The sequence below is a fragment of the Myotis daubentonii genome, chromosome 13 (assembly GCF_963259705.1).
Source record: "Myotis daubentonii chromosome 13, mMyoDau2.1, whole genome shotgun sequence".
In the NCBI taxonomy this organism is placed as follows: domain Eukaryota; kingdom Metazoa; phylum Chordata; class Mammalia; order Chiroptera; family Vespertilionidae; genus Myotis; species Myotis daubentonii.
In genome coordinates this window covers 47,384,600-47,409,908 of record NC_081852.1, presented here as the reverse complement: position 1 = coordinate 47,409,908, position 25,309 = coordinate 47,384,600, and the positions used below count along the sequence as shown (strand labels likewise).

The following is a 25,309-nucleotide window of genomic DNA, read 5'->3' as shown; positions in this document are numbered from 1 at the left end:
TTCCAGTCAAGGGCACATGCCTGGGTTGTGGGCTCAATCCCCAGTAGGGGGAGTACAGGAGGCAGCCAATCAATGATTCTCATCATTGATGTGTCCACCTTTCTCCCCCTCTTCCTCTCTGAAATCAATAAAAACATATTTTTAAAAATTTATCTGAGGACCAATTTGCAGGTAAGTTGTTATTAAATGAGAATAGATTATACTATTGTTCACTTATTGTCTATTCTGAATAACTTCAGGTTTTTTTCCATTACAAATGCTACATCTAGTTTTTATCATCTGCTTTATAATTATAAATCTGTTTAGAATCTGTTAAGTATTTCCACATGTACTTCTTGCCAGAATGAGCTAACATCATGTTTTTTTATGCTTTTTTAAAGGCTTCCTTCTCCCTACAGACAGACCTATAAATGAAGAGAATCCTGTTTTTTTTTCCATTTGTACCAAAACACACTATTCTGAAAGATCTCACGGACATTTAGGGTGTGGCCTCTGGCAACAGCTCTTTCTGTTCCCCAGGGGTGTCCCCACTGAATCTCCCCACAAAGCCAGCCTTACAGGGTGAGATGGCAAGGCAGTACAGCTGCCAGGCTCTGGCAAGCTGTGTGGCACCTAACTGCTTGTGGTATGTGTTCAGTGGAACTTTCTGCAGAGCCCTGGCAACAGGAGGACAGGCGGAGGGCAATGGGAAGAGGAATTTTTCCCCATTTCCCCATCAGCAGACAGAAAAACCTCATTCCCAACCAGAGAACATAAACTTAATTTGAAGTTAGAAGTCTTCCTCCCCTTCCCAGATTCACTTTGACATTTGCTTATTCAATTTACATTTCTCTTCTGTTGCTGGATGACTGAAGATGAGACAGACACTGCTAGCAGAGCCCAGAGGATGGTGCTGAGGCCAGAAAGGAGCTCTGGGAGAGAACTGGCACCTGCTGCCATCCTGTAACATCTCCTCCAGGTCAATCCAGTCAGCTCTCACCCTCTTAGGTGGGACTGCACTGGAGAAAGGCTCCACAAATAAGCACAGTGCATTCTGCTGAAGAGCCTGACTCCAAATGTATTTAAAAGTCACAAAGATTCTGGGCTGAACACTCTTTTTTTTTAAAATAAATATATTCTTTTTAAAAATATATATATTTTATTGATTTTTTACAGAGAGGAAGGGAAAGGGATAGAGAGTTAGAAACATCGATGAGAGAGAAACATCGATCAGCTGCCTCCTGCATACTCCCCACTGGGCATGTGCCCGCAACCAAGGTACATGCCCTTGACCGGAATCGAACCTGGGACTCTTCAGTCCTCAGGCCGACACTCTATCCACTGAGCCAAACCGGTTTGGGCTAAATACTCTTTTTATCTATATTTCTCTTATTTTTCTGGCATATCCTTCATATTTCTGTGTTACTTGATAATTTAGAAAATACACTCTTCCATTAGGTCAGGGGTGGGGAACCTTTTTTCTGCCAAGGGCCATTTGGATATTTATAACATCATTCGTGGGCCATACAAAATTATCAACTTAAAAATTAACGTGCTCTATTCGGTCAAACATTTAATTAACTCACTGGCAGGGCCAAACCAATGGTTTCTTGGGCCCTATATGGCCCTGGGGCTGGACGTTCCCCACCCCTGCATTAGATAATCAACATTTAGCTCTATTTTTTTTTTTACTTCTTGAGTCATTTTTTTAGTTTCTTACGTGAAGGTAAACCAACTTTTAACTTTCATGCAGCAATATACACGATCTAAGGCAACAGCTCTCAGCTTTTAAACATGCTTAAAACACACACACACACAAAACAAAAACAAGCTTTTAATAGGAGGGAAAATCTCCTGCATCGGTTTTCACACTGGCCAAATATTTCTGGTTTTCCCTGCTCTAGGCATGTGGGTAGGTTGAACTTCTTAGCCACTTTTTGATTGGATGAGGCATTGAGACTGGCTTTAACTAATGAATTGGCATTGGAAATGACACATCTTTTAGAGGCCAGGATACTTCTTGCTGATGTGAGACTCTCCATGAGTTTTTCTTATGCCATGGCAATTGGCAACATTCCAGAGAGTGACGTTAGGGTCTGTCTGGTCCCAGAGGATGATGAAGGGGGAACAAAGCTCCCAACCAACCTGCGACATACACATACTATAGTGTGAGAAGTAAACCTGTTATTTTAAGCCACTAGGGGTTTGGACTTGTTTGTTACTGCAGCATAACCTAGCCTGACTGATGCAATGAGTTTATAGGCTTTCCTGGTGAGAGAGAGTATTTAACCAGTTAACTGCCACGCGTCCAAAACAGAATCCATCCCCACTGCGTCTATAGACATTTATGGTGTACAAAGGGTTAAAGGGTTCAGCAGATTTTTTCCCCCCCATTGATTTTTAGAGAGAGTGAAAAGGAGGTGGAGAGACAGACAGAGAGAGAGAAACATCAATGTGAGACAGACACATCGATTGGTTGCCTCCTGCATGTACCATGACCTAAGGATTGAGACTGCAACTGAAGTACGTGCCCTTGACCGGGATCAAGCCTGAGACCCTTCAGTCTATAGGCCGACACTCTATCCACTGAGTCAAACAAGCTAGGGCAGATTCATCAGATTCGTAAGCAGATCCTTGATCCAGAAAAAGGCTGAGATCTACTGAACTATAAGTATAATAAAAAAAGAGGGCCTTTTTTAAAAAAAGGAAAAATTAAGCAGGTCAAAGGGGACTGGGGGAAGAAAACGACAACTGGATTACTGTGTGAATCAGAACTATGGGAAAACTAAAGTTGGGAACAGAACGGGCCTAGTGGCACATATGATGACATAGTATTATTATAAGAAAGGTCCAAAAAGACCTCTGATGAGCTGGTCCCACTTAATGGAAGGTAGAAGGCATACACTTAATGGAAGGTAGAAGGCATTCTAGTCTGACCCTCACAAAACGGATCCTCCTGGGAGCCATTCTAGTCAAAGCAGTGTCCTATCAACTTTCAAGGGGGAATATCCAGACTAGTCCTTAATGGAGTTGTGCCAATTTTTGATCTCTCTGCTAGATTTCACAAACAAGGAAGAGCTTAAGAAAGGAAAACTTAATGAAAGCGACACACGGTGAAAGACAGCATGCCCTCCTTCCCAAACACATACCTACCCAGAGAGTAAATCCCTCAATGACAACTTTGAAATTTGTGACCTCATGGTGGGGAGAATTTGTCATGCTAAGCAAAATGGAAACATGTTTTTAAAAACAATCAGAGTCCAATGTGCCCCAGAGTTCACAATAAACTTGAGAAAACACCACTCCCCAACTGGCAGGAAATTCCTCGTTAGGAAGCCACAGCACACTGTAAATTAGCTCTCCTTTTACAGGAGGTAAGTGACCCCCTGGGCTCCTATACCTCTCAGCAGGAGCTCCTGCCACTACCACTGTGGAAAGGCCTGAATTTGGGAAATGCCTTTAGAGGACTGGCAATTTATCTCAAAGACCGGGCAAGTTTCCTATAAGCATGACTGCAAATAGAAGAGAAAAGAGGCAGACAAAAGAGGTACAAATCCCAGCTCACAAAACCATTTCCTAGCTTTGTGATTGATCATTTTTTTACTTCCCTCATCTGTACAATGGGGAGATTGATGCTCTCTACCTACTTGCTCACTGTGAGGAAAATTAGCTAATATATGCAAAGTACTCAGAACCATGGCTGGTATACAGTAAGTTCCCCAGCTTATTATTACTACTGTTGTTGTAATAGGCATGGCTACAGGTAGGAAGGGTTTTAAATTTCCCTTTTAATCCATAAAAAAGCAAGAGTGAGGAACAAGTCCAAAGTCTGTTTCTAGGTTCTATTCTTGTCTAAATTCATTGGAAAACCAACCCATCTACACTGATCAACCTAACTTTGTTCTAAAGCTCGGAGAGCTAGGGAACTGGGGTCTAGTCAGGGCTTAGAACAAGGCCCCAACTCCCCACTCTCCACTCTGCTCAGCATGGAAGTGCCTTGGGCCTTCCTTAAGAGCAGCTCAACAATGGGTATCTTAAGACAAACTGAAAATTAAGAAAAAGGTTAATATGTGAAAAGATGGGGAGCATTAACTGGATTTGCTAATAATCTGTTTATGTCATCTCAGGGAAATTCCACTGTCTAGAAACACTCCCCTGTGCCTCATTAAAGCCCCAACCAGGGAAAACTGATGCCTGATTGAAGTTCCCCAAAATTATGTTAGGAGCAGAAATTCCTAACTCTGACCTCTCCCTAGAAAGTGGAGCTGGGTGAATGGAAAGAGCCCTGGGATGAGAACTGGGACGTCCAGGTTCAGGCTCTTTGGCCTTGAGTATGTTCCTGGCCTCCCCAGTTCTCATTTTTTGTTGTTGTTGTTGTTGGTTTTGTTTTGTTTTGCTTTCTCTGTTCCATGAAGGGCATCTTTAGGTGGAAAGTAAATATGCACATTTGAGACCCTCCATGACCTGGGCCCATCACCCTCCAGCCTGGCACTTGGCATTCTGGATGGCTTTGGAGTGAGGAGCACTGACCTTACTACTCAGCTGCGTACCCCTGGTCCAGAGACACAGGATGATACGTGTACCTCACAGGGTGTTCTTACGGTGAAATGAGACGATGTGCATGAAGAACCTGCTTAGTGCCTGGCACTAGGAGAGTTCTGTGCATATTAGCACCCATGTTATCACCAGTTCTTCCCAGTCAAGCCGCAGGGGAAAGATTAACAATGTGATCCATACTCTGTTCTTTCTCACTGGGCCTTGGCCTATGGTGTTCCTCTGCCTGGAAAATCATTCTACCCTTGTCCATGTGTTTAAATCCTATCTATCTTTTTAAGACCCACTTCAAATGCTACCTCCTCCACGCAGCCTGCCTGACTCCTATCCAGCCAAAGCAAACTCTCCTTTGGACATTGAGAGCAGTTCTGGCAAATACATTCCGCTCTCTACTTTGTGTTACAACAGGGGCACCCAGTCTCATCTCCTCTCTCTGTTAGGAAATGCCATTCTTGATGGCAAGGATTGTATCTGCCCACGTTTTCCAACACAGAGGAGGCCAGAGCATTCAGCAGGAACTTGTTAGAATTGCAAATTCTCAGGTCCACCTCAGACCTATTGAATCAAAATATCTGGGAGTAGGGCCCAGAAAACTATGCTTTAATGAGTCCTCCAGGAAATTCAGATGCTTGCCAAAGTTCAAGAACCACTGGAATAAGGGTTTGCTGAACGAATACATGATTGAATGATGAGTTAAAGTGCAAGTGTGTGTGTGTGTGTGTGTATGTGTGTGTACACGCATGCACGTATGTGGGTGTGAATGACAGTCCTCAGCACACAGGAAAATTCAACTTCATAAAGATAAAAGGGTTGGTGCAAATGGCATTTTTTCCCCTTGAGGCCTTTTGCCAAGGATTTCCTGGCTGATATTTTCTTCCTTCCAAAGTAAAGAGACAAAAAGAATAACCCAAAGCCCATTGCTTTCATGGTTTAGGCAAAGTTTAGAGGCAATTAGAGGGAATAGGTTTCAAGGCCACAAAAAGTGCAGTTTTGATGAGAACTGAAACGGCACATTCTGACACTCAACCTCTCTTCTATACACATCAGGTGAAGGCCAAGACCCTAATAAGGAGGAAAACCAAAGAATTCTCAGGGGGGCGGGACACTCTCTGGGCATTTCCTGACCAAGAAGCCATTCTGAGCACAGGGGAGAGGAAAGTTTTGCAGAACTTAGAAAGCATGAACCAACTGGTATAATGGTGAGTCTTTTCTCCTCGTCCAGATTCTGGTTTCTCTCTGGCCTCCCCTTTCCCAGCTGATCATAACTGGAGAGGTAACTGGCCACTCATGCAGCTCCTCCTCTGGCTTTTTCAAGCCACCCTGCCATCTGGGTCTCCCTGTCCCGTCACCCCACCACCCTGCCCTGGATTCAGTGACCCGATTCTGGTGGCGACTGAGTCTGTTCTGCCAACAGCCCAGGAGGCTGTCAGTTTGAGATGGAGCCATCAACTCCATCCCTTTCCGCAACTGATGCGCCTGGGCCAGGCCCCAGAAAAACAAACTGTCAGCTTTGTGGCTTTTTGGCAGCCTGGCTTCAACTTTTGTTTTAACAAGGAGTGGGAGGGAGAATTTGAACCCTGTGGTTATCTGCATTTTAAAACATTTAAACAGAGTCTGTCCACCTGCTTGGCACTTTGTGTTCTCTAATAAGTCCCTCAGCCCCACCCCTTCTAAAATAGCAACAATAATTCTGAGCCTCCTTGGTGGCTGCTTATATACATGGGAGGACTGGAGGGGAAGGGAGATATCCTGAGATCTATCTTCTCCTTGGGAGAGGAGTCTGCACTTGACCCCCAACTGGGATTCCTCAGAAAGGCAGACATGTAGGTCCTCAGTCCTCAAAGGGGAAAGACCAGGGTGAAAAGAGGTCCTGTTTTGTAAAAACCACTCCCACTGGCTACAAGATCCTTTTGCATTTAGAGGGAGAGTCTTCCCAGCCAAGAGTCTAATTTCCTCTCCATCCCAGATAATAGCCCTTCTAGCTGCCTTCTACCATATCACTCATGTGGGGGGAATAAGGAACTCAGAAAGGAGAGAGGGAAAAGGGGGCAGGGGTGATGGTGGCAATAAGAGAATGGTTTGACAAACAAGTCCAAAGTTCATTCCCAAATGGAGGGAGTGAGGGGTGCTTAGAATTATCTGGAGAAGCAGTCTATCATTTCCTCTCTCAACAGACAGTTATGAGAACCACTGCAGTGATGGTCACCTGCCCTAAGGACTCTCCCACCCTCCCATTCTTCCTCGAGCATCCCATAGTGTCTTGTTTGAGTACCACGAAGATCAGAGTACAAAGTGTGTTCGTGAACAATATCACCACCCCTAGGCAACTCTGGAAGGTACAAGTGGTCCTGGCCTCAACCAAACCAGTGGCAAGACAAGGATTGTCTTCACAGGGCAATGAGCTGACAGTAACAGGTTGGGTGCACTGGAAAAGCCTCCAGACACTTCAGCTTGAGAGCAAGGGGGGCTCCCTCTCTCCAGTAGGGCTCTGTAGGCAGGAGCTACAGAAAGATTATCCCTTTGAGAGGGACTCTCAGAAACAGAAGTAGCACCTTGATGCTCCATGGGGAGTTCCAGGATCTTGTAGTTCTTCTTTTTCTTTTCTTTTTTTTTAATTGATTTCAGAGGGAGATAAAAACATCAATGATGAGAGAGAATCCTCCTGCATGCCCCCTACTGGGGATCGAACCTGTAAACAGGCATGTGCCCTAACGGGGTATCAAACCGTGACCTCCTGGTTCATAGGTCGATGCTCAACCAGTGAGCCACACTGGCCAGAAACCTTGTGGTTCTTATTTAAAAAATGGATTTACAGCCATTCACAGAGCCCAGCTCGGCATTCACAGCAGCTTAGCTGCTGAAATCTCTCTTCACAAAGACGGCAAGCCTGGGAGTCTGGGATGTCCATGGAAAGATCTAAGGTTCTCCCTGCTCGGCACACACCGAAATGAGCATCAAAGAGAACACAGGCAGGAGTTTCTGCAGCGACCTGGTAACCACAGCCCCTGGAGAAGGCCCGAACCACATTCCTCAGTCTCTAGCCCACCATGTCCGAAGGGCCTCAGAGCGCTCCTCCTCTACAGAGGAATCACTTCTGGAACCAGGAAATGGATTCCACTTGCCAACACTGCCCCCGAGAGAATAAGAAAAAGGCTGACCAGTCCACGGTTTTCCAATGACAATGAGCAGAGGCAGTAACCAGCACCCGGGGCTCCAAGAAACCTCCAGGCAAGAACTTACACCAGAGTTCATAGTAGTAGTTGCAGCACTGAGACTGTCCACAGCAATGTCCTGTGTCACAGATGTAGCTCTGATTGTTGGTACCCACACAGGTTTCCTTATCCTAAAAAATAAATAAATAAAATTTAGCATATTAAATTACTTCTCATCCCCCTCTTTCTGGTCATCTGCTCACTCTCCACCAAAATGGTTTGTATCAATATTTATTCCATTAAGAAAAAAATATTAGACAGGACAGCAAATGTAAGCGGGGAGGGAGAATGGTTTATTAAAGGGAGAAGAGGCCCTGGGCCAGGAAGCTCAGTTGGCTGGAGCATTGTCTCAACATGCTAAGGTTGTGGGTTCGATCCCCGGTCAGGGGACATACAGGGTCAACCAATGAATGCATAAATAAGTGGAATGGCAAATCAATGTTTCCTTCCTCTCTCTCTCTCTCTCTCTCTAAATCAATCAATAATTTTTTAAGGGTCCACATTGAAAAAAAAAAAGGAAGGAAGAAGAGGATTCAGCACACACAGCTGACTGGTAAAGAGCAGAGTTCTTCTCAGACAGGAAAGGGTTATGTCACTTTCTTTATATCCAAGCAGAAACACTGGATATTCCAGTGCTATTTAAACTCAGCTGGTGCTGAAACCGGTTTGGCTCAGTGGATAGAGCGTCGGCTTGCAGACTGAAGGGTCCCAGGTTCGATTCCGGTCAAGGGCATGTACCTGGGTTGCGGGCACATCCCCAGTGGGGAGTGTGCAGGAGGCAGCTGATCGATGTTTCTCTCTCATCGATGTTTCTAGCTCTCTATCTCTCTCCCTTCCTCTCTGTAAAAAATCAATAAAATATATTTTTAAAAAATAAATAAATAAATAAACTCAGCTGGTAACAAGGTGATGATTCTCCTGTAATTAGCAGTGGTTTTAAATAAAACCAGCTTTTCTGTGAAAGTTCCTGGAATAATTAATGCAGTATGGATTCTAAGATTAGGATTAGCATCTAGTTAGGTAATCCATCCTCCCTTCAAAACACAAGATCTCCAAGGTTAATTAATTACACTGTGATTCAAGAAAGGGCTAAAAAACCAGCTACTAAATTCTTCACTTTTAAGAGTTGACCTGCTCAAGTGACCTAGTCCAAATTCAACTTGCTAGATCATGTTTAACATACTGAATGATCTCTTAATAATCTGGACTGGATATAGGATTCATACTGTCCCTTCCCAGGAACAGCTACAGAAAAGGTACTGCTGGGTAACCATCTAGCAGTTTTTGCCAAATTCTATTCACAGCACTGGGGAATGGAAATGGAGGTAAAAAAGATTTTTTTACTTATATAATCAATAAAGAAAAAAATTAAAATTAAAAAAAAAGATTTTTTACACTTCATACTTTAAATATGAAATATCCCACCAGCCAACCTGAACTTCAGCCCCAAATGTTCTCTGGACCACAATGTATATGATGAGACCTATAAATCACCTGCTCTATCTGGCTTTCAACATTTCTTTATTCTAAAGAAGTAACACATGGATTTACTGAACACTGTTTTGTGCTAAGCACTGAGCTGGGTAAGAGGACTATGCAAAGATAAATAAGACATTGTTCCTATCCTCAAGAAGCTCAGAGTTAAGAAGGGAAAAAACGCTGCTCAGCAAAGAAACTCAAACCACAGTATTGTATTTGCTGCTACTCAGGCTGACCCTGCCCACAGCACACATCCGGGCAGATGCCTGCCAGTGGAAACCTAAGTCACATGGCCAGTTCATGCTCTCTGGACCTGGCTTTCCTAGTCTGTCTACTTGGCCAAGGGTATAAACAAGCATGCCAGTGACTGTCTATGGGGATAGGGGCCGGAGAGCAACAATACAGGTACCTAAAGCCATAAGGACTAAAAACCAGATCCCTGGCTCAGTGAAGGTTTCCACCACACATCCTCAGGTGTTTCCTGGTCTTTAAAGAATCTTACACCCCCCACCTCCCACCCCTGTGTAAAGGGGTTTAGGAAGAAGAAACATGGGAAAGGCATTTGTAAACTCTGACAATGAGGTTTTCACAATATTGCAAACAATTCTTCCTATCTTTGCCTTCCTGTGTATACCATACACAGAATACAATCACCTGTGAGGCCTGGCGCACATAGAGAAAGCAGATCTGTGCTCACTTTTGCTAGAACACACACTCTCTGACTTCAGAGTAAAACACTGCTTTCATAAGGATATCAAAAAGTTTCTCCCAGCCCGGCCGGCATGGCTCAGTGTTTGAGCATCGACCTATGAACCAGGAGGTTACAGTTTGATTCCCAGTCAGGGCACATGCCTGGGTTGCAGGCTCGATCCCCAGTGGGGACGGTGCAGGAGGCAGCCAATTAATGATTCTCTCTCATCATTGATGTTTCTAGCTCTCTTTCCCTCTCCCTTCCTCTTACTCTAAAAAAAAAAAAGCCGAAACCGGTTTGGCTCAGTGGATAGAGCGTCGGCCTGCGGACTGAGAGGTCCCAGGTTCGATTCCGGTCAAGGGCATGTACCTGGGTTGCGGGCACATCCCCAGTGGGAGATGTGCAGGAGGCAGCTGATCGATGTTTCTCTCTCATCGATGTTTCTAACTCTCTATCTCCCTTCCTCTCTGTAAAAAAAAAAAAAAAAAAAGTTTCTCCCAAGTCTAACAAGCCTGGAAATACCATTCTTTTCACACTGGCTCACAAGAGCACAGTTCAAAATGTCCACCTAGTTTCTAAAAGAGGCTGTGCTGTCTATACCCTGACACATTAAAGAATCCAGTGATACTTCTGCCTCGGGAAAATTTACCAGATGAGGTCCAGGCTCTGAACACACAGTAGCCAACTGGTCCTAAGTGAGGCGTGGAATGGAACGTGTTTGAAATCTAAACAAGTGGCATCCTCATGACCTACTGGTGTCAGCTTTTCTCTTGGCTCTTCCATCCCCTGAGGCAGGAAGCCTGATATAAACAGGACCCCGCTCTTTTCTCCAGGGAGAGCAGAACTGTAGTAGCATCCTTTAATCCAGACTCCTCCAAACACTAACCAATATATCTCGCCCCCTGTCCTCCCTCTGCCCCCAGACAGAGTCCCCAAGCTGCGGGGAATGGTTTTGATTATGGGAATTATCATTTTCTGCTGCAGGAGAAAGGAAAGACGGTGGGCAGTTAAGGAATGTGAGTATATAAGTGGGCTCATGGACCTTTAGCAAAGAAAAAAATGAAGACTGGGGTAGTGAGATGTCTTAAGGTGAACTCCTCCAGAGACAGAGAGACTTGTTAGTGTGAGAAAAAAATCCAGGTGCCTTACGTTTGGTCCCAGCGCTGCCACAATAGAGGAACAGAACTTTGGTTAAGCTCCTCAGTGGTCCTAAGACTTATTAAGATGCTCTCTAATGTCCCCTTCAACCCTAAGTAAGGCTTTATTATCCTACCCACCACCCGCCCCCTCTGTCATAACAGCCTTGAGTCAACTCAAGAGCTCCTATAACCTCTGTCTCCTCTCATTCAAAGTGACAGCAAAGAACGGAGATGTGCAAATGCTGCTTGGTGCTTTCCACCCTCTCCTGCAAAGAGGAGCTTCACAGTGGGCTACCCAGGGGGCTCTCACAGACCACTCATGGCTCAAGATCTACTGTCAGGCAGAAGTGACTAAGAGTTAGTCAGACCTGGGTTCAAAACCCACTTTATTAACTTATTAAGCCCATTATGCTTATTAACTGTGTGAGCGTGGGTAAGTTACTTAACTTCTCTGAGCTTTTAATATCAGTATTATTTTGTGAGCCATTATTGCCAGCATGAAAGATCATCCAAACAGCACTTGGCATTCACTTAGAACTCTTGCAGAATAGTAAAGTTCACTGGCTGTTCCAGAGACACAAAAAATAGACAAAGAAACTCGAGAGCATGCAATGGAAAGTTCAAATATGAAAAATTCTCAGCACCCTTTATGACCATCCTTTGCTTTTCTCCCAAGCATCTTTAAGCACTTTACACACATACGTTGCTCAGGCCAACTCTTGAGGAGTGACCAGTAAATATCCCTCCCACCCCTCTCTTTAGAGTGGAACCAGAGAATGAACTGCACTCTCCCTATGGGCAGGAGCTCTGTCTCCTTATCCTCCTCCCCCATCCCCAGTATAAGCACAGTGCTTGGCACACAAAGGTTTGCTTAATGAAACAATGGCCACGCAACCTTCACGAAGACAACTTGGGGTGAATAATATAGCTAATGTGTACTGAACACTTGTTATGTGCCAGGCACTGTTTTTTAAATGCTTTACAGGTATTCCTTTATCTGAACTTGAAAGCAACACTATGAAATGGGTAGTATCAGGGAATTGAGGCCAAGAGAGGCTAAGTAGTTTGCCTCTAGGAAGTAGAGCAATCTAGTTTGTCAGACTTTAGAGCCTGAGTTTTTACCTATTATGAAGCTATAGCCTCCTTGGTTGAAGTTATACTTCCTCAGTTGCTTTTACCACTTCAGTTGCTTAAATAAACCCAATAAAAGCCCCAAATCAAATAAAATCAACATTTTGTCTTTGGTGGAAAAGATAAGGATCCTGTTCTGTGCAGCTCTTTGACTTTGAGAACAGGATCTTTCCTTTTCTGCTTGGCAGGGAGGAGAGGCAACACGGGACTCCTCCCTTCTTTGCTCAAAAGGTCATACTTTCACATACTGATTTTCTGAAGAGCAGAATGGTCTTTCATCCCAGTGTGGAACACAGGGTCTACATTGCTTCCTTCATACTGAGTACCCTGCATCAGTACTGAGCTGGAGGTGGGGAACACAATAGAAAAATGGCTAAAAATAGTCATGATCCCTGTCCTTGAGGAGCTTGCAGTCTCATGAAAATAATAATAATAATAATAATAATAATAATAATAATGTAATCACGTGATAGGAAGGGAAAATACATGATTCAGTGAGCATTATAAGACCTAAGAGCTAGTCATAAAAAGGTCCAGAACAGCTTCTGGGAGGAAGGTAAGTTGGAACTGAGATCGTCAGAATGGTTGGAAAGTTAGTAACCAGGGAAGAGGGACAGGAAGAACTTTACAGGCTGAGGAAAAGAAACAAGCAAAGCACTTTAGCTAGGAATGGCTGAGGTAAGCGGGAACCAGACTGTGCAGGGAGGTGACAAGATCAGATTGCATTTTATTAATTTTTTTTTTCAGATTTGCATTTTAAAGATACCTTCTTTCTGGCAATTTTCATCTGCATAAAACACCAAGGCCAAAAAAAAAAAAATGCCGGAAAGGTCAAACTTCACATAAATGAACTTTGTGCAAATAACTTGTGCTTTTAGCCTGAGGTCTTTTACCTCAGGGAGGACTGTGGCAATGACCATCGGGATCCTCGAGTTTACAGGTATGTGCCTTCAAGCCCCGGTACCACAGTGACCAACTCCCAAGATATGGGGCACACATGGTCACTAAACAAAAAGCACAGGCACAAAGAAACAGCAAGAGTGACCAACACTGAACTGGAAAAAACATTTTTTACAATGGAAAAGGATGAACAGTATGCCTTTTGCACATATGCAAAAAATTATCTCATCTCTTTGGTGGCAGCATAAACTGTGGGACTAACAACATTTTCCTTAAGAGTTTCCAGGTCTTATAGTTGCTATTCTTAGTTGAGCCACTGTAAAGGTCAATTTAATCAACACAAGAACTTTCAAAGTGCCAGCATAAAAAGAGACACTGGGCAGTAGTAGTTGCCCAGGGATGTTTTCAATTTGCCAATTTATGGGGCTGGAAAAATCTGCTAGCAACTGGCAACAGCATCTTCATGTTCTTAGGAAAGCACTGAAGTTTTAAAGTTTAAAAGTAAAAAAATAGGAAAACTAATACTTCACGGGATGTTCAGGCACAGGACACTAACTATTTTGGCTGCTAGATATGAATTTGGAGCACAACTTCTGGCCTTCCTTACAGGGAAAAGAAATGGTTTCTTATGGAAACGTCCAATTCCACAAATCAATTATGTATTGAAACTCCTTCCCCAGGTGCCAGGCAACTGTGCTGGATGCTACAACTACAGCAATGAGCTAGCGATCCTCAGGGAGGAGATCCTGCTTCTGGCAATACTGCTGGGTAGGTAACTTAACAATTCTCCTGTCAGAACCCCTGGAAATACTGGCTACATAACAATATACGCAGCTGGGCTTGCAAGAAAGCAAGGAGGATCCCCGGGGGCCAAAACTGTGGGAAACTACACCGGGAAATGAGGTCAAGCCTTTCCAGTTGCCCGGAAAGTGGCTGTTCATTGTTCTTGGGCCTACCTGAAACAGGAACTTGGAACTAAGCACCAATATAAATTGAGAATCCTCAAAGAGAGAGAAAGCAGACTAGAAAAACAACTAGCCCGTTGGGCTCTGGCTGGTGTGGCTCAGTTGGCTAGGCGTCGCCCTCTGCAATGAAAGGTTACTGACTCAATTCCAGATCAGGGCACATGCCCAGGTTGGTAAGGGGTGTGCAGGAGGAAGCCAATCAATTGATGTTTCCTCTCACATCAATGTTTCTTTCTCTCTCCACCCCCCTCCTCTCTTTCTAAAAAGCAATAAAAATCCTAAATTTAAAAAAAAACCAATAGCAACTAGCTCAACGGCACACAATGACAAAAAAAAAATCTCTAAATTGAGAGCAAAAAGTACCTCCTCTTATAATCTGTAACCATAGGCCTTTCCACAAGTCAATTTCAGACTTGAATTGTACTACTATATGGTCTGAGAATCCCCAACCCCAAAATTTAACACAGAAAGTGGCCCTAGGCTGGCAATAACTCTATGACATCTGGCAGAAGAAATGTAAAACTCTGATAAGACCTACCCTCAACCAGGGCATGAAGGATTCCCATAAATAAAGCTCTGTTGAAGATAAACTCACAATACAAAATACAAAAATTTATGCAGAAATAATCTACACTAATAAAAGAGAAAAACATGCAAATTGGTGTCGCTCCACTACGCCCACCAGCCAATCAGGGTGACTATGCAAATTAACCCAACAAAGATGGCGGGTTAATTTGCATACACAGATGCAGAGCAAAGACTGAAGGCTCCGGCCCCAGCGAAGACTGAAGACGACTGAAGGCTGAAGAGGCTTGGCTTCTCTGCTGCGGCTGGACCAAAGGCCTGGGTCCAGGGTGCCGGAGGAAAACCAGTGCCGGCAGCCAGGGGAAGGAAGGCCTATTGTGCGAATCTTCGTGTAACGGGCCTCTAGTACATTATAAAAAGACTTGGGAAATTCAACAAATAGCAGAATAAGACTCCCAGGGGGGCCGGGGGGGGGGGGCAACTTGTTTGAAACTGGAGAACAACCCAAAGACAAAAAAATCTTAAATATATCCTAGTGGAGAAGACTGAAAATTAACAAGTGAAATTAAAATGTAAAATAGTAATAAGCTTCATAAGGCTAATAAAACAGACAAGGGGCTTTAGATGACATAGTCAGGAAAGTCTTCTTTGAGAAAGTGACATCTGAGTAGAGCCCTGAATCATGAGAACAGACAGCTTAGGCCCTGGCCAGTTTGGCTCAGTGGATAGAGTGTTGGCCCGCAGACTGAAGAGTCCTGATTCCGGAAAGTCAAGGGCATGTACCTTGGTTGCAGGTTTGGTCCCCAGTCCTCACTGCCCCCTCTTTCCCTCCCTTGTCCCCTCCATCAGGTCACATGTGAGAGACAACCAATCGATGTCTCTCACATCAATGTTTCTCTCTCTCTCTCTCTCCATCTTCCTTCCACTTTCTCTAAAAATCAATGAAAAAATATCCTCAGGTGAGGATTAAAAAAAAAGAAAAGCCAGCTTAAGTCAACCTACAGGACCAGTGTTTCAGGTAGAGGGAAAGTCAAGTGCATGCACAGGCACCAATGCAGGGACGAGCTTGGTATGTTCAAGGAAAAAGAACGAAGATTAGTGTGGCTAAGTACAATGAATCTCAGGGAGAGTAATGTGAAAGGAAGAACTGAAAAGCCAGACCTCAAATGTTTTGTACAACAGTTAAAATAATATCCAAAATACCAGTTTGTAAATTCATTATTGGCTAATACAGCTAGTTTCTCCCTAGCTGATGGAGATTTATAAATATTTTTGCAGCTCAGCCAGTGTGGTTGAGCACTGACCTATGAACCAAGAAGTCACAGTTCAACACCTAGTCAGGGCACATGCTCGGGATACAGGTTCAATCCCCAGTAGGGGGCATGCAGGAGGCAGCCGATCAATGATTATCTCTCAGCACTGATGTTTCTATTTCTCTCCCTCTCCCTTCTTCTCTAAACTTAATAAAAATATTTTTAAACAATTATTTTGTAAAAAATTTGCAACTCTCATATTTAATTTTCAACTTGGGCCCCCTCTTTTTTTTTTTCACCCTGCTACCCAAGTTGTGGCTGCTACTGCAGAGTAAGCAACAAAATCAACTTTTCTTCCATTTCTGAATCAGGAATGGCTTTCCAGAAAGTAGACCAAATTCTAGCACTGCACATCTATTAAAGTGGATTTTAGTAATGCTCTGTAACCAAAGATAACAGACTCTTCATACACAAGACAGATTTGAAATGGCTAAATGAGAAAAGATGGCAGTCAACTTTAACTAAGAATCAACTATTTTCATTCTACCCTAGATAGAATCTCTAATTTCTGAAAATGCAGCACTTCTAGATCTTTAGAAAAAGGTTTGCAGATAGTCATAAAAAATATTCTTTAAAGTTGTGTGGATTTACCTATACAGGGTATCCAAAAAAAAGTGTATACATACTTTAACAACTGATTTCTATTACATTTTGAAAATGAAATGTATTTTAATACACTGCCTTTATAATTATTCAAAGTGTGTATACATTTTTTGGGGACACACTGTATTTTACAATAAGAAAGTGAAGCTCACTTTTTCCCTAATACTTTTGAAGAGTGGAGGAAAATAAGTAGGATTGTCCCAGGGCACATATTTTGAAGTTACGGTACAATTGGGGCTAAAGGAAAGTAAGCTCTGACAGAGGAATGATTCAGCAAGGAGTCCTGGCCTATCCGTTAGTCTAACCTCCCTCTATTTGATGGTAGGGGTTGTTATATACTTTTGTCTCAGTCACAATGTGCACTATACATGACAACTACACCTTTAAGATTTATTAGCTAAAGGAGCTCTGATAAAGGAAGGGTAGGCCATTGCTAAGAAGTCAGCCAAGACTCTGGTTTGTATGGACTGGGATATTAGAAAAGAGCTTTTATGCTGTTTGATTGAGTTCAGTAATTTTCCAAAAAAGACAAAAAGTGTGGGGCAGGTTTCCCTAACCAAGCCAGTAAATCTTATCTCATAAGATTCAGCCTCATCCCTCAATTTGGATATTGTGCCCGTAAGACTACTCTATAGACTCCAGCTTGCTGGGCTCAGGAACACCCAGTCTCCCACCCTCTAGTTATAAAGTGCCTTTAAGGGTAAAGCCAAAGACTGGAGCTACTGACAGACTTGAGAAAAGCCTAGAACCAATGGGAGCAACTGCTGCTTCAAGATTTGGCTAAAGTGTGTGCTGCTGAAAGGTAGTCTCAAAAGCCCCTGATGTAGCAGGGACAGGGGTGCAATTACTTCAACCTGTGAGGGCCTCCTGGAATAAATATAACAGTCTTCTCTTAAAGAATGACACTCCAAGAATCTGAGGAAGGGCAATACAGTGAACCCGGGGGGGGGGGGGGGGGGGGGAGCATGCAGAAGGCAGCAGATCAATGATTCTCTCTCATCATTGATGTTCCTATCCCTCTCTCTTAAAATCAATAAAAACATATTTTTTTTCTTATTTTATGTGTTATTTATTTATTTATTTTTACCTTTTTTTTCCTTTTTTTTTTTTATTGCTTAAAGTATTACAAAGAGTATTACATATGTCTCCTTTTTTCCCCCCACCCTTGACAATCCCCTGGCCTCCCCTACCCCCCAGTGTCTTATGTCCATTGGTTATGCTTATATGCATGCATACAAGTCCTTCGGTTGATCTCTTAGCCACCCCCCTCCTGCCCTCCCACCCTCCCTGGCCTTCCCGCTGCAGTTTGACAGTCTGTTCGAGGCAGCTCTGCCTCTGTATCTATTTTTGTTCAGTGATGTTTCTATCCCTCTCTCTTAAAATCAATAAAAACATATTTTTTAAAAAAATAAAACACACTTCCCTGATTATGCTCACATATATTCAAGTTTGAGAAGCAATGCCCTAGATTTATAATAAACATAAAATATACACAGCTCTTGCCCCCTAAAAGTGGAATAGTCTAATATTCTTTTTCTAGAATCCCAAACACATCCCAACATAGTTTCCCCCAAGAATAGCCATTTTGAATCAAGACATTAAATTATTTATAACCTCTCTACCTCAATCCATAAAAATATACAAACAGCCCTAACGGGTTTGGCCCAGTGGATAGAGCGTTGGCCTGAGGACTGAAAGGTCCCAGGTTTGATTCTGGTCAAGGGCATGTATCTTGAGGAGGTGTGCAGGAGGCAGCTGATCGATGTTTCTCTCTCATGATGTTTCTAACTCTCTATTCCTCTCCCCTCCTCTCTGTAAAATTCAATAAAATATATTTAAATACACACACACACACACACACAGTATACCACAAGCAAAACTTTCTAAAGTAATATATCAGTTAGGTACATTCCTACCAACTCAGGCACTGTTGCTGCCAAAGCTGCATTGCAACTGGATCCTCATTAAATAGCCCCCAAACAGAGCAGCCAGCAAAGAAATTAAAATCCATTTCCTGTGTTGCTATTAGGAACATGAATAACAAACTCAGATAAAGCCACTTGACCCTGGTAGGAAAATCTCAGAGCAATGACTGGAAGTTGCAACATATCCCATGGTTTTATTAAAGGCTACTTGTCAGTGCAAGCAGGCCTGCAGGGTCTGGCTGGCTGCAGCAGTACTGGACATTGGATTAATGTGTCACTCTTTCCCCCTGGACATTTAGAAGGAAAAGCAGTCCTACCTCATGGTACCCCCTGACAATCCCTCATTGATCTCTCTCTTTTTTTTTTAAGAGATACACCTCTTTTCTTTTTTTTTAACATTTTTAAAAAATTGATTTTAGAGAGAGGAAGGGAGGGGGGGGAGAGAGAGGGAGAAACGTCGATATGAGAGAGAAACATTGATCGGTTACCTCCCCGACCTGGGTATGTGCCCTGACCAGAAATCAAACCAGTGAGTGACCTTTTGGTGCATGGGATAAGCTCAACCAACACAGCCACACCGGCCAGGGTTAATCATTGGCTTCTTCTGTCACAGATAAATACAACGAGAAATGTGGCATTTCAGCAAGAGCTGGTGCAGAGAGCCGAGAAACAAAATAGCAGGTAGCATGTGACAGAGCAGGTGGGCAATTCAGCAGACTGCCATGTGTCCACAGTTGGTCCTATGAGGGTAGCCCTTTCTTCCCATGTTGTATCACTGCCTCTCCTGTTAAAAGCAGGGACTGCAAACTGGTGGACCTCAGGACACAATGGGCCTATTACTAATCAATTCTATGTCCACATGGTACCTTTTTCCCAATGTTTTAAAAAATTGAATTATCTGTATAACATTTTAAAATGAGAACAATTCATACAGAAATTCAGATTTCCAGATGCTCTTGAAAATTCAGGACCCATATATTAGGGCCTTAAGCCAAATTAGGCTGAGTCATAGATGTTCTTGAGTTCTGGCTCCACCACAATCCTTACTGTCTAAATACCTCATCTACTTGATTCAAGCATGACACTGCCTGGCCCCTGTAGGCATCTGATTAGCTTCTCTTGCTCTCATGTTCAGTAAGAGATTGTTCATCCCCTCACCTTGAGATTAAGACATGCTGTAGAGGCCCAAATATAAACAGCAGACATCTGAATTCTCTACACTGAAGCTCAAGAAACACCTTACACACGACACGTAAAACAAGTACCTGGACAAAGAGAGGGCCCCCCCTTTTCTTGCATGCAGGAAATACCTCTGAGAATCAGGAAAACCTCCTGCCTTAACATTCAAGAGATGCAACAGAGAACCAAGTTCTACTCAGTGTCTGTGTTAAGCATTTGGCTGGGCATTTTTATATATGTTATATATTCTCCTTTATAGGAAATGAGGGAACTAGTTTAGAGTGGTCACACAGCTAGAACAACTTTTCTGAACCTAAAGCCCAAATTTTAGTGGAAAGAATTTCATGCTTAGGGCTTAACCTAAACTTTCCTACTACATGCTGACAGGCACAAAAACAACAGATAAGATGTGAACTTGGCCTCTGAGGAACTTCGTACTAACTAAACTGTTACATTAAAAAAAAAAAAAAAGCAAAACCTATGGACAGAGACAATAGTGCTGGGAAGGCCTGGAGAGAAAGGATCATGGGGGGTGGGGGGTGGGGGGAGAGACATCTGTAATATTTTCAACAATAAAGATAAATAGAATTTACTTAGAAAGTTTATCTCTGGCCAGGCAGCTTAGCCGTCCCAATATGCCAAGGTTGTGAGTTCGATCACCCGTCAAGGCACACACAAGAAGCAACCAATGAATGCATAAATAAGTTGAACAACAAATCGATGTTTCTCTTTTTCTCTCTCTCAAATCAATAAAAAAATTATTTGTTTACCCGTATTTTATGGATAAGGAACTAACACTTAGCATAAGACTGTAGATGACAGAACTGGTATCCTCAAAACCCTGTCTTCTGGCTTTTGGTTCAATATTATTTCTATAACTGGTTTCTAGCTCATCAAAGTGTTGGTTATATCTTGAACATGGCTCTTGATCAAATAAATTACTTCTCTGAAAGGGATCTGAAATATGAAGGTACAAGTTAATTTGTTCCTGATGTGCTTTAAAAGAGATCCACCAGTTTCATTTGACAGTGAAGAGCACACACGGGCACAGTCCTCATTTTAAGCAAAATTCTAAATTTAACCCCATTTTTTCGCCAGCAGTTCTATCCTGCTGCGAAGGCTTTTGTTGGGAGCTAAAGAAAAAATAATGGGACTTGTCTTGTGTGCCTGTTGGTCTCGAGACAAGTACCAGAGATCTAGTGCCAATAAAAAGTTCAACTGTTCAAGGAAACGGTTTACTTCTGCCTCGGACAAAGGGTCACATTAAAAATGGTCTCCTTGCCCTAACCAGTTTGGCTCAGTGGATAGAGCATCGGCTTGAGGACTGAAGGGTCCCAGGTTCGATTCTGGTCAAGGGCATGTACCTTGGTTGCAGGCACATCCCCTGTGGGGAATGTGCAGGAGGCAACTGATCGATGTTTCTCTCTCATGGATGTTTCTAACTCTTTATCCCTCTCCCTTCCTCTCTGTAAAAAAATCAATAAAATATATTTTTTAAAAAATAAAAATAAAAATGGTCTCCCTGCAAATAGACACAATTTTCTTTTCAATTTTTTTAATCTTCAGAATCCATAAGTTCCATCTCCAAAATGTGCTGAATAACTCTAAAGAACTTTCTGAACTCTAAGACCTTATACTTAAAGATTAAAAGATGATTTAGAAAAGGGATGTCAATCTCTCATGTGCACCTACCGAAGCCACAGCAATAGGCACCTGGCTGGAAGCCATTAAAATAACCATAGCCTAATTGGGCTTTAAGCTGTATGACGTTATTTGGGCACTACTAGGATCCTACGACCAGAGCCAGGAAGCCTGCAACCGAGGTATGTGCCCTTGACTGGAATCGAACCCAGGACCCTTCAGTCCACAGGCAGATGCTCTAACCACTGAGCAAACGGGATAGGGCCAGAGGGCTGGATCTTAGTTTCCTGCCCAGAGTTTCTGGCATGATTGACTTTTGGACCCAGATCATTCTTTGCTGTGAAGATTGTCCTGTGCTTTGCAGGATGTTTATTAGCAGTGTCCCTGGCTTTCACTTGATGGAAGCAGGTAGCAACACCCCACCCTCCTGTTGTAACAACCAACAATGTCCAAACATTGCCAGATGTCCCCTGGAGAGGGGGCAAAACTTCCCCTAGTTTGGAATCACTGGTCCAGACAAATTTTACCCCCCAATTTAGTGCAGATCATGTTCCATCCAGTCTTGCTGTCTGATGGCCTCAGGGGCTCCCCAACCACTCTATAAATTCCCTGAGAGCAGGGCTAATGTCAATCTCTCAAGTGCACCTACCCTAGCAAAGGATGCAAAACCTTCAGAGAGTACTGATCCTGGTGACTGACAGTAACTAACTCCTGGGGCTGATTCTGCCCCGCACTCCTCCCTCTGCCTCTTAGCTATGAGGTACGAGAAGGGATCCTCCAACTGTTACGCTGTGGTGATGTGATTTCACATTACCGCTGAGGGACCTGCCCAGGGTTTTCTGGTCATGACAGGTTTATAGTAACCCAGCAAAATCTAAGCCTGGTCCAGATTTATTCTGGAACCTCACCCAGAGACAGGGGAGTGAGGATTGCACATTCTATTTTTGCTGGCAGCCTGCCCCAGCCTATCCCGGGCCTCCTCACCACACTCCAGAGCCACACCCAGAGGAGTGGGAGGTCACAGGCATTCACACCACTGCCTGGTGGGTAACCAGGGATTTCCAAACCTTGATGAAACCACACCACACAATAAGTTGGGCAGTATATAAAACCATGAATGAGACCGTGTGTCACAGTTTAGTGGAAGTTCCTGAGAGGAGTGTGTTAAACAAGAGAACCAAACAATAATAATACTCTGGCCTCCTTGATGCAGTGCCCAAGGGAACCAATGTCTTATATGCAACACAGTCCCAGCAAACCCTCAGCCACTTTCAGGAAAAGAAGGCACTGTGTCATATTCCAGCCATTCTCAAAGCATGTCTCCCACTCTCCTAAAACACATACAGCTTCCCACCACTGCCCCTCCTCTCCCTCTCAGTTAAAAGAACAAGATGATTCAAGCCAGTCACCTCAGATTGAATCTCCATTTCCAACAACTGGCAACAGAGGCCTCTTGTGAGGTCCAGGGTTCGAGCCCAGTTGAGCCCTGCCCAAGGAAGCAATGGCTACAGAGGGGCACAGAAATGGCAAAAACAGGTCAACCTGCCAGGCTATTTCAACTATAGATTAGCACAAACAGTCAAGAAGTGCGGGGGGGGGGGGGGGGGAGCGGGGAGGGGGTAGAGTTAGGAAACTAGTATTTGGTTGGTAGGGAATCAAGCAGGAGAAAATATTTTATAGCCCAGCTTTTTAAGTAGCCTAAAATTATTGTTTTTCTGGACTAAAATTTACCTCTTCAAGGGAAAGGGGTGGGAGGGAGTGGATCAAACTCATGGGATGTCACTGGAGAAAGTAAATGTTTTCTTTGGCTCCATCCTAGGTAAAAGTTTCAAAATCAGCAGACAGTCTTCTTTTCCACTAACTTATTGTCCAGTCCACTAGTTTGAATTTGCTTTGATAACATGGAATGTGATGGAAAAACAAGCCACATTCCTCTTTAAAAGTACCTCTTGTAATAGAAATGATTCAGGTTCAAAAATCTACCTGAAGCCCTGGCCAGTTTGTCCAGTGATTAGTGTCAACTCGTGGTTCGATTCCCAGTCAAGGGTATATACCTCAGTTGCAGGCTCGATCCCCAGCCCTGGTTAGGGCTTGTGCAGCAATTGATGTGTCTCTCACATTGGTTTCTCTCTCTCTCTCTCTCTCTCTCTCTCTCTCTCTCTCTCTCTCTCTCTAAAAATCAGTGGGAAAATATCCTCGGGTGAGAATTTAAAAAAAAAAAAAAAATTCACCTGAAAAGGCTTAGATGACAGCCACCCTTTCTCACCTTTAGGGGACAATAGTGAACTGAAGTGTTCTGTGATGCCGTCACAAGATTTTTACAAATCAGTTCCAATAAGGATTTTGGCTCCAACCTCAGGTAGTACAAACAAGTGTCACCTGGCGTGTGCTGCACCATATACAGCCAGTTACCTTCCGAGCAGGATCTTGCTCAATTTGTCCTGAACCTGGTAAAGAGAGGCTAAGCACACAAAGAAGGTAATGGTGACTGGAAGTGAACACTTAGTCCTCTGCTGCCAGGACACGCAGAGAGGTCTTGGTGCTAGTACCACACCAGGGCAATATAAAAGAGTAGGACAACACTGAGAGGACCTGGCCCAGAGACACCATTAGTTGTGTGATCCTGAAGAGAGAACTGCTTGAGTTTCAGTTTCCTCACAGTAGAAAGGAGATAAGACTGCCTACCTCATGGGTGGCTGTCTTGATGAAATAATAAAAGTATCATGTAAGCCCGGCTGGCGTGGCTCAGTGGTTGTGCATCAACCTATGAAGTAGGAGGTCATGCTTCAATTTCTGTTCAGGGCACATGCCTGGGTTGTGGGCTTGATCCCCAGTGGGGGGCATGCAAGAGGCAGCCAATCAATGATTCTCTCTCCTCATTGATGTTTCTGTCTCTCTCTCTCCTTCTCCCTTCCTCTCTGAAATCAATAAAAATATATATATTTTAAAGTATCATGTAAATGTTGGATAATAATCAGTAGTTTATGGGTAAATTAGACATTGGCAAATTCCCTCTTCCTAGTCATGGCTCCCACCTTGCAGCTTTAGGCTGGCTATCACCACAGCGTTTTCAGTGCTGTCCTTGTAAGACCCTGAGATCTCTTACCATGCAAGGGAGCAAGTGGGGTTCAACATTCTGGATTACCTGACAATCAGCAAGCATCAGGCCAACAAGGGCCTAGAAGTACCAGCTCCCCCTTTCCTTTCAAGAATGCGAAGAGCGCCTTTTGGCCAGGAGCTGGTTCCTCTTAGATGTCCCTAGCCATGACAAATTCTAACAAGGAAAGAGCACACTTGCCTGCGAGAGCCCCAGACCTACCCTAGCTTTGTTGGAGACTACTCATTTCTAGTATCAGAGATCATCTTACTTTATCGGTGAGAACAAGTTGGGGTGCAGTGAGCCCCTCCCATAACATTCCGAGGTGCAAGATATAAATTATTGTCTTGATGGATCTAGCCTGCATTCCATCGACTAGAACTTATCTTCAACTGGCCCTACAAGTGAGTGCAACAACTGAGACTACTGGACTGCGGAAAGGGCCACCGGTAGAAAGCTATCTCTTCACTCCTCTTCACTCATCGAGCACTCTTTTCCTCTCTAATGCTATTCAGCATCACCTGCCTAATGTTCCAGTTACCTGCATACTTGTTCTATGTCCCCTACTTGACTGAAACCCTGAGGGCAGGAACAGAGTTTATACCTATTTGTATGTACAACATGTTTTGAATAAAATAGGTGCACAACACCTTTCAGATATAGAATATTGGTCATAAGACTCCTTCAGCATTATAAAATCAATGCCTTCTGAGTCAAACAGGAAATAAAATTCATGTAAATCAGCAGACTAAGAACATTCCATTGAAATCTTGTTCTCTGAAAATCAGTAATCCATTTGTTAGGTATACATGATAGATTTTTCCTTAACCAGAAAACTCTGATCTTGCCAGATAATACAAAAATAAACTAAAATAGCATGCTTAAATGTGTATTTTATCTAAAATTTGGTACATTGTGCTATTCCAAAAAAAGGTCAGCAGGTGACTCTCTTCTGAACTTTAGCTCCTCTAAGTAC

At 43.4% G+C, this 25,309-nt stretch overlaps 1 protein-coding gene across 4 annotated transcripts in view; it reads right to left on the bottom strand.

The window, feature by feature from the left end:
- Positions 1–25,309, bottom strand: part of WBP1L (WW domain binding protein 1 like) — a 60,260-nt gene that overhangs the window by 9,224 nt on the left and 25,727 nt on the right. For all 4 annotated transcript variants that reach the window (XM_059661310.1, XM_059661307.1, XM_059661308.1 and 1 more), the window contains one exon: positions 7,774–7,876. In XM_059661310.1, coding sequence (XP_059517293.1) covers positions 7,774–7,876 — 103 coding nt within the window. The remainder of the gene's footprint in view (positions 1–7,773; positions 7,877–25,309) is intronic.